The sequence below is a fragment of the Rhincodon typus genome, chromosome 30, assembly GCF_021869965.1.
Source record: "Rhincodon typus isolate 14 chromosome 30, sRhiTyp1.1, whole genome shotgun sequence".
Lineage (NCBI taxonomy): Eukaryota > Metazoa > Chordata > Chondrichthyes > Orectolobiformes > Rhincodontidae > Rhincodon > Rhincodon typus.
This window is the reverse complement of record NC_063361.1, coordinates 9,181,662-9,194,021: the sequence shown is the minus strand read 5'-3', so window position 1 is coordinate 9,194,021 and position 12,360 is coordinate 9,181,662. Positions and strand designations below refer to the sequence as shown.

At 40.8% G+C, this 12,360-nt stretch overlaps 1 protein-coding gene across 3 annotated transcripts in view; it reads left to right on the top strand.

The window, feature by feature from the left end:
- Nucleotides 1-12,291, top strand: part of arhgap27l (Rho GTPase activating protein 27, like) — a 261,659-nt gene extending 249,368 nt beyond the window's left edge. For all 3 annotated transcript variants that reach the window (XM_048614814.1, XM_048614813.1, XM_048614815.1), the window contains 4 exons: nucleotides 414-491; nucleotides 3,943-4,077; nucleotides 6,020-6,125; nucleotides 9,472-12,291. In XM_048614814.1, the coding sequence (XP_048470771.1) occupies nucleotides 414-491; nucleotides 3,943-4,077; nucleotides 6,020-6,125; nucleotides 9,472-9,670 (518 nt within the window). In that variant the 3' untranslated portion in view covers nucleotides 9,671-12,291. The remainder of the gene's footprint in view (nucleotides 1-413; nucleotides 492-3,942; nucleotides 4,078-6,019; nucleotides 6,126-9,471) is intronic.
- The last annotated feature ends 69 nt before the right edge of the window (nucleotides 12,292-12,360 follow it).

Genomic DNA, 12,360 nt, shown 5'->3' with positions numbered 1-12,360 from the left:
AACCCAGAAAGTGATTGAAATGTGGAACTTAATAATACAAGGAGTAAGTTTAGGGTTTGCATTGATGCATTTTAAGGAGATGCTAGATAAATAAATTATAGGATGAGATGAGGGATGGGAGGAACCTTTTGTGAAGCACCAATACTGCAGAGACAATTTGGACTAAATGGCCCGTTTCTGTGCTGTACATTTGATGTAATTTTGTTTGCATTGATTCACACCAATATAGACTATATTTAGGATACATCAAGCGTCATTTTAGAATTGATATTAAACATAAAAACATGACATGGCTGTTCCTTGTTATACTTGTGTAAACCTTTCTGGGATGTTCTCACCAGGATTCTCCAATTTCTGACTAAAAGCAGCACCATGCAGAGAAGCCTCAATGATCTCCTTTTCTCACCTCTTAGGTTTGGACATTGATGGCTTGTACCGAGTCAGTGGGAACCTGGCGCTCATACAGAAGCTACGTTTCAAAGTCAATCATGGTGAGACTTCATCGCTTAGTAAAAACGTGAAAATAAAACTAATTTAGCTCAATTCAAGCTTGCTAAAACTACATTACTGGCTTGTATTTCTATAGCACTTTAGCCCAGTTAAAAACTCCTGAAGTGTTCACAGGAGCTTAATCATGTAGAATTTGATAGCACTGTATCTTTGCCATTAGGAGAGGCATCCAAAAGTATGAACAAAGATGCAGCTTTGTCAGCACATCTACAAGAAAGGAAAAAGGCAGAGAGGTTCGGGGAGGTAATTACAGAACTTGAGGTTGAAATAGCTCCAGGCATGATCACCAGCAGTGGCATGGCACAAGAGGTCAGAGAAGGATTGGTAAGGTCATGATGTGATTTGAACGCACAAATAAGAATTTTAAATTTGAAGCATTGCTGAACAGGAGTCATTGCATGTCAGGGGCTCAGAGGTGGTGGCGGAGCGGGACTTGGTTTGAATGAAGACATGGACAGCAGAACATTCCACTTCAGCGCCAAACAGAAACCTGACGAATATTAAAAGAAGTCTCCTCTCTTTTAAATCATATTTCCGAATCACCCTTTTGTGAAGTGCTCACTCTTCACACCCTGAACTCTTCCAATGGCTCCACGTGCCCCATCCAGGCTAATTAGTGCCTGCCTATGCCCTCCACCGACAACCCTTTGCTCTTTTACACATACTATACCAACACATCCAGTGTCCATCACTGAACAGATCTTGGCAGCCTAGCTGAGATTAAATGGAATAAAGATCTAAGTATTTGCTACTTAGATCACAACGTAAAAAGTCTAATTTGATAAGAGGTCATTCAATACATTTAACTCCCTTTAAGTACTTGATCCCTTATTTAAAGAAAAAACATTTCCTTTAATTATTTAATGTCTTGGAGAGTCAAACATTTTAACCTTAGCCCCACATCAAAGACAACTTTATAACCTTTATGGGCTGCTAACTAAATTGTGAAATTAGGACTCACCCCTGCCCTCTTTCCAGCCCCCACCCACTCTGATAACGGTAGGTTGTGAATGCAGTCAAAAAGCACTAAACCTAAATCACTAATTCAGTTGTCAACAAATATCCGTTGACATTGCATGATCTGATTTTAAAACAAAGTCAACAGATGAAGGGTCTAGGCCCGAAACGTCAGCCTCTCTGCTCCTATGATGCTGCTTGGCCTGCTGTGTTCATCCAGCCCTGCACCTTGTTGTCAACAGATTGACTGCTTTTTTTTCAAACTTTAAAGGGCAGTGTATTTGAATGACTTGACAGCTAATCAGTTACAAAACCTTATCCACTTTTTATGCTCATTGAAGTCTAACAGCCCCAAAGAAGGGTATCTAACCTCTTCATAAGAGTCACTTATTTTTCCAAAGAACACTGGCGGATTTACAACTTTCCCTCAAATGTCAAAAGACACGGTGTGTAGTGGACAGCAAAGAAGGTTACCTCAGAGTAGAACAGGATCTTAATCAGATGTGCTGATGGGCGGAGGAGTGGCAGATAGATTTTAATCTAGATCGGTGTGAGGTACTGCATTTTGGAAAGGCAAATCAGGGCAGGACTTATACAGTTAATGGTAGGGACCTGGGGAGTGTTGCCAAACAGAGAGACCTTAGACTGCAGCTTCTAGTTCCTTGAAAGTAGAGTCGCAGGTAGACAGAGTAGTGAAGAAAGTGTTTGATACGCTTGCCTTTATTGGTCGGTGCATTGAGTATAGGAGTTGGGATGTCATGTTGCGACTATACAAGACATTAGTCAGTCACATTTGGAATACTGCATTCCAATCTGGTCTTTCTACTATAGGGAAGGTGCTAAACTTGAAAGGTTTCAGAAAAGATTTAAGGATTATTGCCAGGGTTGGAGGGTTTGCGTGAGGCTGAATAGGCTGGGCCTATTTTCCCTGGAGTGTTGGAGGCTGAGGAGTGACCTTATAGAGGTTTATAAAATCATGAGGGGCATGGATAGGGTGAATAGTCAAGGTCTTTTCCCCAGGGTAGGGGAGTCTAAAACTAGAGGGCGTAGGTTTAAGGTGAGAGGGGAAAGATTTAAAAGGGACCTAAGTGCCAACTTTTTCATGCAGAGGGTGATGCATGTATGGAATGAGGTGCCAGAGGAAGTGGTGGAGATGAGTACAATTACAACCTTTAAAAAGCATCTGGTTGGGTATATGAATAGGAAGGGTTTAAAAGGATATGGGCGAAATGCTGGCAAATGGGATTAGATTAATTTAGGATATCTGGTCGCCATGGATGAAATGGACCAAAGGGTCTGTTTCTATGACTTCACGACAGGTCATGTTTCAGAAACACGGGTGACACAATTTGGTGTGTTTGAAGGTAACTGCATGTTTAAAAGTGCCAGTGATTCTGTGAAACTAGCCCACACCATAGAAATGATGGATGCCATGTTCAGAGGTGGAACAGATTGATTCCAGGCCCAGGCATCATTTTGTCTAAGGCACAGGCCCTTCCAACTTGATGAAAATTAGGGCTTTAGTATCAATTAAATCAACTTGTAAAATTGTCTGATTGTCATTTATTTATGATGTTGCAGATACTGAATGTGTTGCCTTTAATTGGTGGGGCCTACATGTGATATTGAAGTGACCAAGCAAGTTACTAAACCCGAGGGCTTGGCAATCAATGCACCACAAGTGGACAATTTTTTTCTTAAAGTGTAAATAATGTCCCAATTTTATTCCAAATTTCTGCATGTGGGCAGTAACAACTAACTCATATTGGAATGATAGTCTCCTCCCCCAAAAGGTCAAACTTTGTGCAAACTTTGGCAACGACAGTCAGAACCTACGTGACCAGGTTGGGAATCACAGCTGACTGTCTCCTCACCCCAAATCCGCACATGCTACCCAGTCAAACAATGCTGGAATGTGTAATTGGGAATTGGAAAATGTCATTTTCATTGGAAGATGTGAGGCTGTCGTTGCACGTTAAGGTCAAGCAGCTTAAGGATTGCTCAGCAGGTAAACCCCAGTTAACCTGGGCATCCTACAGCCTGGAGGACTCAACATTGAGTTCTCTAATTTCAAATAACCTTCCCACCCATCCCCGGCTCCCTTTCCAGCCCCATCTCTTCCCTTTCATTCCAGCTGCCAACCGGATTTATCCCTCCCATCGACCAACCAGGTTATACCTACTATGGTGTCCACCTGTCACCACCATTCCGCTACCCTCCCCTGCCCCACTCTTTATCTGCAGCTCCCCCTACCCTCACATCCAGTCCTGAAGAAGGGTTATACTTGAAATGTTGACTTCTCCTTCTCCAGATGCTGCCTGGCTTGCTGTGTTTTCCAGCCTCCTGTTTGTCTACCTTGGATTCCAGCTGCTGCAGTTTTTTTTGTCCCAAACCCCAGTTATGTTGAGATGTGTAAGCCTTTACCAGTGGTGGCTCTGAAGCTTAACTTGTTCATTTGTTATCCTTCTTTCACAGATGAAAATGTGAACTTGGAGGAAGGCCCATGGGACGATGTCCATGTTATCACTGGGGCCCTGAAACTCTTCTTCCGAGAACTGTCTGAGCCACTTTTCCCATTCAATTACTTTGAGAGTTTTATCAACGCAATGAGTAAGTAAAAGTAGAATTTTCTTTATACAACTGCTCCCTAATCTTAGTGCCCCAATTGCTGCTTATGCTAGCAGCTTTTTAATAAATTGAGAAGTTTAAATTGCCTGTGATCTTGCCCATGTCTTTTCTATGTATACAAGGTGGCAAAAAAACAGAGATTTTGGAATCAAACAGAGCCAACTAGTGATCAGAACGTTTAACTATTTTGACAGTTCACATTGCAGTGGAAAAGCTGAGAAAACATTAACAACAAGAAGCAGGATTTGTGGATAAGAAAATAATATGCTACACAAGATCTTTGTACAGATATTGCATTCAAAATGGCTGGTTTCCATGGAGATACTTGTAGTTTAGAGAGAATTAAGATTGGGAGCTAGAAAATGATCAGGTCAATGGGAACTGATTGGATGTAAATAATAACAAAGCACATTATCTCATGAAAGCAATATAAAACATTGCAGACTTCCTTATTCCTGTCCTTCAAGAATGAAGAGACACATCGTGGTAATGTCACTGCATTAGTGTAATCCAGAGACTTGGGCTAATGCTCCAGGTTTGAATCCCGCTGCAGCTAGTGGAATTTAAAGGCAATAAATAGATTAGGAATATAAAACTAGGGTTGGTAATGGCAACAGCGAAAACCACGTTGTACAATAGGTGTAAAAACCAATCTGGTTCACTAATGCAGGAAGGAAATCTGCTGGGTGACGGTCTAGTCTATATGTGACTCTACACCCATAGTAATGTGGTTAACACTTAACTGCTTCCTGAAGTGGCCATGCAACAAGCTCTGATCTCGCCAGTAATGCCCAAACCCCAAGAATAAAGGAGAAAACAAAAACTAGTAGTAAAGGCTAATATATCCTCTGCTTCTATTATTGGTTCCTCTACCTGCGTGTTTTTTTTGGTAATTTGTGTGCAAGGGCACCCAAATCCTTCTGAATACCAACATTCACTAGTCTATTTTAAAAGAAAATTTTGCTTTTCTATTTTTCCGTGCCACAGTGGTAAGTTCACTTTCACTATATTCTGTACCCCAGCTGCCACTTTTATTCGTTTAACTTGTCTATATCTCTCTGTATTGTTCACTTTCCCATCCAGCTTTGAATCAGTGACAAACTGGGATATATCATATTCAGTTCTGTCATTCGTAGCCAGCATGTAAACAGTACATTTTCAGAATTTGTAGCTAGGCAAGGGTCAGGTACTTTATTGGTTTTGTTTCTTATTACCTGGAATTGGCACTTCTTTCAAATATAGTTTATAGTTTTTAATGCGGTTTTTTACTTTTTCTTAACCAAAGCCAAAAAGATGACTGGTGATCCTAGAAAATCTTATCTGTTCTGTGAATCTCTTTGATTTTCTTTGTGTTTATGACTAGGCAAACAGTTAGATGTTGCACTGGCTCGCAGTGACTAACTGAAAGCTATGGAAATCTGTATTCAGCAGGATAGGGATCCTCTGTGTTGGTGCTTTTGATCATAATAGTCAAAATCTTCTATATTACTTGATATTGAATAAATAATGTTCCTGCTCATGACCTTTTGCAGCTGCTAATGACCGTGTAAAATAAGTGAATTATATCTACTCCTTGAGTTCTCCTGGTGACCACCATCTATCTACAAGCTGGATTGAAGGTGAAAGAGGTTCCCTATTTGCAGTGCTTTGAAATAGCAGCAAGTGGATTAATACTCCTTGTTTCCATTATGCCTAAATTGAGTTTATGTTAAACTGCCATTCAACTGGACAGTGTCGAGGTACACTTCATTGGGCTTCTATCAGACTGATGTTTGCAGGGCCCACAAGTCTGTTACCTATCAACTCCAAACAGTTATGGTACCAAAAAACAACTGTGGCAAGACCTGGGGATAAAAAAAAAATACTTTTTCTCCTTCCGAATGTTTCACTGAAAGTTAAAATACCACCTTTTTTTTCCCCACAGAGTTGGGAGATCCTGGACAGCGTTTGACATACATCAAAGACTTAATCCATTCGCTCCCTGTGTCCAACCATGATACCATGCAAGTTCTCTTCAAACATCTGTGCAAGTGAGTAACTGTCTTCACTCTGGGTGAATTACATAGTTTAAAAAAAAACCCCAAAAGGCAGGCCAGAGACCAGGAACACTGGAGCAAATAACTCCCCTCCCATCTTCCCAAAGCCTGTCCACCAGCTACAAGGCACAAGTCAGGAGTGTGATAGAATCCTCCCCACTTGCCTGGATGATGCAGTTCCAAAAAGCTCCAAAAAGACACCATCTAGGACAAAGCAGATCACTTGATAGCCACCGCATTCACTACCTTTAAACATTCTTTTACTCCATCATGGTGCACAGTGTGTACTACCTACAAGATGCATTGCAGAAACACCCCGCAGCTCCTTGCAAATATGTAATCTTTACCACCCAGAAAGATGAGGGCAGCAGACATACAGGAACACCAGCTACATGTTCATGTGCAAGTTCCCCTCCAAGCCACAATGACCCTGACTTGGAACTATATAGCTGTTCTTTTCCTAATAGCACTGTGGGTGTACTGTACCACACAGACTGTTCGTGAAGACAGCTTACCATCTTTTGAAGGACTTTTAGGGGTGGAAAATAAATGCTGGCCAAGTCAAGACATTCAAATTGTGTAAACAAATGCAAGAAAACTCTGGAGTGTCGTGAGTGGATTTGGGCACCAATGTTCAGGAGATTGACTTTGGACAGTATGTTTACATAAGTTTACTGCTATAGCTTTACTCCCATGGTTAAATAAAGGAGAGATTACATAAACCAGGACTGAACTTCCTTGACTTAGACAACTTGGTGATGTGATCAAAGTTTTCATGATATTAAGGAAAAAAAATAAGGTCAATGGAAGAAATTGTTTCCATTGGTTTGAGCGGGTAGGATGGGGGGGGTGTGGAGGACTATAGTCTGACAAGTGACCTTATAGATAAGGTGAATGGCAAGTGTCTCTTCCCTAGGGTGGGGGATTTCAAGACTAGGGGGCATATTTTTAAGGCGAGAGGGAAAGATTTAAAAAGGACATGAGGGACAACTTTTTTGCACAGAGAGTGGTTCGTGTGTGGAATGAATTTCCAAAGGAAGTGGTGGATGTTGGTACAGTTCCAATGTTTAAGAGACATTGGGATAAGTACATGAATAAGAAATATTGGAGGGATATGAGCCAAGCACAGGCAGGTGGGACGAGTTTAATTTGGGATTATGGTCAGCATGGACAGGTTGGTCTGAAGGGTCTGTTTCTGTGCTGTATGACTTTGTGCAAGTAGATGTTTAAGGAGTAGAATGAGTAAACACTTATACACACTATTGCCACATTTCTTCTTTATAATAACGACTTTTTTTTATTTGAATGTATTATATTTAATTGGCCATGAACATTTTTGTGTGATCCTAAGTTTGTGTTGGGCACTATGTAAAAAGTGAGACAGATTTTCACAACAGCATTCCTAAGCGAGTGTTAGATGACTCTTGTTTCATTAACCATATAGTCCATCAGTTTTAACCTGTGCTGTAAATAACATTGAGTGCTTCCAATAGAGAATTCAATTAGAAATGCTTATATTTGATGATGCTGCACATTATATGGGCAAATCAGTATTGGTCTGAATTTATTTCATGTGGATGTTTATAGGGAGGTTAGTCATCAAGAATTGTTTGTTCAAAATGAGATAAAGGGTCAAAGCTCATCTGGTGCTAATGTTGAGGCAAGTGGGGGAGAAACTTAGGAAAATGAAGAACAGAGGTCAGATAATATAAAACAAACCGGAAAGAGAGAGCAAAAGAATGCCAGCTTTTTGTGGTGCTAGTAAAGGAATATTTTGGTTGAGCAGATGGCACAGGGCACCGTTTGGATACAGGGTGAAGGAAATGTTGTGTCAGAGATAGCAGTACTAAGTGTGCAGAGATCATCATGAAGTAATAATAACTGAGGAAACTACAAAGATTCTGATCTGAAATGGTGCAGGATTGATCCTTAATCCAGGCAGAGTTATCAGATCTATGTTGTGGTCATTGTAGTATGCCATATTTTGCCTGACTTTTCCCAGCCTAATAAAAAAAGCGACTGAGGTCCTTGGCCTGTATGGTTAGTGCTTTTGTGTGAATATAGTGAGGTTGTTGACTTGCTCACCGCACTGGCTTGTTCTCGTTCAGACATTTTGTCACCATGCTAGGTGACATCATCAGTAGAGCCTCCAATATCCCCGAAACAAATATCCCCGCAACTTCATCCACAGTTGCCCACTAAACAGACAGCAACAGGAGGACACAGTATGCCCTAACACACTGGCCACACTGCCATAAGGCTTCATTGGAGGCTCCACTGATGACATCACCTAGCATGGTGACGAAACGTCTGAACAAGAACAAGCCAGCTCAGCGAGCAAGTCAACAACCTCACCCACAACCCGAGCTACAGATCTTCGCCAAAAGTGTATAAATAGTTTGGCTCAGCTGTGGTGCCTCAAGGTGAACAGCTGCCTGACCATCACTGTCCAAACTTGCACAAGAATAACCATTTCAGTCAGCCATTATATCATGGCCCTTGGCCAGTTTTCATTGCGCTTTGTACAAGTTTAATCATTGAGAGAAATTTGGTATTAAAAATGAGGAAGTAATTAACTTCACCACCAGTAACCTAGCAAGGTCATCCATTGATAAACTGATTCCTCGGAATCAGGTTGAATTTGGAAAACCCAAGAGTTAGCTAATCTTTACAGCTATGAAAAATTTGATGGGGGAGGCATTGAGGAAATACTTTGATTTGTTTTGAGACCGAAACCACGGGCTATAAAATTTACCTGATTTAGTCTAATAGGAAATTTAGGAGAAACTTCTTGACCTAGAGATTGGTTGGAAAGTGGAACTGACTATTATAAGTGGTTGAGGTGACAAGTGTTGATGCGTTAATGTGGAAGCTTACTAAGCACGAGGTAGATAAAAGTAAAAGTGATCATGGCGTTAGTATTAGCTCAAGCAGGATGGTTGTGTGGAACATAAAACATTGGTATAAGCCAGTTGGGCTGAATGGCCTGTTTGTGTACAATATAAACTTAGCCCAGTATTACACTGGTCTAGGGTTAAACAGACAGTAATCTGTTTTTACTCCTGTTCCTGATCATTATTAATGACAGCTGCTGATATGGACCTGGCCACGTATTGAGGGCTGGATGGGCTTGTAACGTTCATGCTTACAATCTTTTGAAGGGAAGAAATTTGTTTTCTGCTACACAATTCATTTAATATTTTTGTCCCTTTTCTACTGTGGAGTTGGCTCGCAATGAATGCAAGGACAATTTTAATGATGTATTTTAGGATTGAATAATGGTGACATAAAATAGCACATGGCTTTCCAAGTTATAATAATCTCCTTCATTCTCTTCCAGTGTGATAGACTACCGCAATCAGAATCGAATGAGTTCTCAGAGTATGGCGATTGTGTTTGGCCCCACCCTCCTGAGACCAGAGACAGAAACAGGAAACATCGCAGTCCACATGGTCTACCAGAACCAGATTGTAGAGTTTATTCTTAATCAGTACCGACACCTTTTCAGCGAAAGCCGGGAGTTGACAGTTTTTAGATGAGCAACAGAATGGGACACTGTAGCCCAACACAGGACTGGTGTGTGTATGTGTGTTGTATGTGTGAGTGCATTCCTAGAGTAATAAGGAGCTAGAGGTGTCTGCATGCATTTAACCCAGCAGACATGGCCTTATGCAAAAAGAGGAAAGGCCGTATCTCAGGACATGATCCGACTTAACTTCACATTTATAGGTGGAGAAGCATTATTCCAACTGGGTCATATTTTTGGTGGACAATATCTTGAGCCCTGAGGCACAGTATGAGTGAGCCTTCCCATCTGATCGACAAATTCGCTTTGCTGCTGTGCCTGTGGTTTTTGTTTTCAATATTCTGAGGTCCTTATATCTGGATCCAGAAGAGGTGACATGCTTATTTCAACTTGCACCTGGAAGCAATTTTTGGAGAATATCTTTCTGGCTGCTGCTTTCACTGTGTGGTTCATGGTAGCCCTTGGGATTCTGCCCAGCAGGATTGTTTTGTAATGAATCAGCGCACAGCACTTTAAAGTGTGCTTCTCTCTCTCTATTCTGAGGCATTTTTACATGTGATCTGACATCAGTAATAAGAAACTGGATCTAACTCCCCAAGGTATTGGATGTTCATGTTTATCTATTGCTATTTATTGACTTTGTCTATAATAATTAAATGTGCAGTTTATAAAAGCATATTGAATTGGGAAAATTGTAACACTGGAGGTTATATCACACATGAGTAACTGAAACCTGTGGGACAAAGTCATAATGGAAATGATTTACCCAGGCTGTTAAGTCAGGTAGTCAGACAAGCTAAGGTTAAACTACTGGAGTTGGACTGAATATACCATCTTCTTACAGCAATGTAATAGTGTAGTTTTCTCCAACGCTTCAAAGAAACTGTTTTGCTCAGAAAGGGCATTCTGACTATGGGCAAAATGTAAAATTATGGTAGGCAGTATGAAATGGAGCTTAGCGAAGTTAGAATGAGCATTCTAGTAGTTATGAAGAGTTATCCTGTTGTGTAGTTTATTTAATGCTTAACTCCTGATATTCTCAGACTACTTGATCATCAAGGTATTTTTTTTCCAGCATAGAGACCTAGATAAAAGGCCCATTGTTCAGGATACCAATAAAGTTTGAGAAGAGTAGGAGGTCGAATGAGGTAAATGAAGTAGTGGTCAGACAATGCCAGATCTGTGGTTTAAAATGATACATTACAGGAAAGGAAAGAGTCAGGAATATGGAATTGTTGCTTTCCAAGAAAGGAATTGGAAAAGAATGGGTTTGACGCAGCAGTTCCATCGTTCTGGTTTCCATTTCTTTCTCTCCACCATTTCAAATAATATCAATGAGATGAAATTTTAATTTCCAAAATAATTAGAGTTGATTTTCAATTTTGCAATTCCAGTGAGGAACCCCTCACTAACCATGAAATTGTGAAGACTTTGCCTTTGATGTTCCAACCATTAAAGGTAGAACAAACTTGGAATGTTGCAAATGTATAATGCTGGACCTAGTTAGTGATATGGCCAGAAAGGGTCAGCAATGCTACGGAGCTCTGGAAGTGGACAATATCTGGAAGCTTGCTTATACTGAAAGTGACTATCAATAGTCTTAAGAAAGGCACAAAAGAGAAGCTGAACAATGAGAAAGAACTCAAGGAAGCAATGTGGAGAAGGATGAAAACTGACATGGAGCAGATGATTCCCCTTGTGGGGAAATCTAAAATGAGAGTTTATGGTTTTAGGACGGGGGGTAGCAGATTTGGTACACAGATGAGCAAGAATTACTTTCCCTAAAGTGTTGTGAATCTGTGGAATTCATCAGCCCAGAGCGTGGTGGATGCTGGGACACTAATTGGTAACAATTAAAGAATTATGGGGAGTGTGCAGGAAAGTGAAATTGAGGCCAAGATGAGATCAGCCATGATCGTATCAAATGGTAGAGCAGGCTCGAGGGGCTGAATTACTAAGTCCTACTCTTAGTTCCTTTGTAAGAATTATTGAAATACAGAGCAGGCTGGAATGATGGCTGACTTTTTGAGAGTTATGAGACATTAAATGTGAAATAGTTGTGCCCAGAGGGCAGGAGGATCAGTAACCAGAAGACGCAGATTTCAGATTATCAGCAAAAGATGCAGAGCGTAGATGACAGGCAACATTTTTTTTTCATTTCAGTAGGTTGTGATCTGGAGAAGGCAGTTGAATCAGATTCAGTAATGACTTAAAATGAGCAAATGGAGATATACTCAAATATCTGTGGAATGAACAGCATAGTGAGGCTAGGTGGATAGCTCTGTCAAAAAGCCAGGATAAGTCCAGTAGGGCTGAATGACTTGATTCTATGTTGCAAGATTCAGCAATTCCCTGCAAAGTTTGGGTTAAGCTCAATGTTACTCGAAATAAGGGGATGGAAAGCATTGTGGGCATATGTATCCCGTGTGGTATAAACTGCAGGAAATGTTGCAGTACAGTAGCTGCGGCAATGTGACATTCACAACAGTGTGATCCAGCCAGATGCATCAGAGTTTATAAACTGCCCTAGCAGTCTTAATTCAGATCCATTGATGTGCCAGTTTCACTCTATATTTGTAAAAAAAAGTCTGTGTTTAAGAAGAGATAACAAGGTGTAGAGCTGGATGAACACAGTAGGCCAAGCAGCATGAGAGGAGCAGGAAGGCTGACGTTTTGGGCCTAGTCTAGGCCCGAAACGTCAGC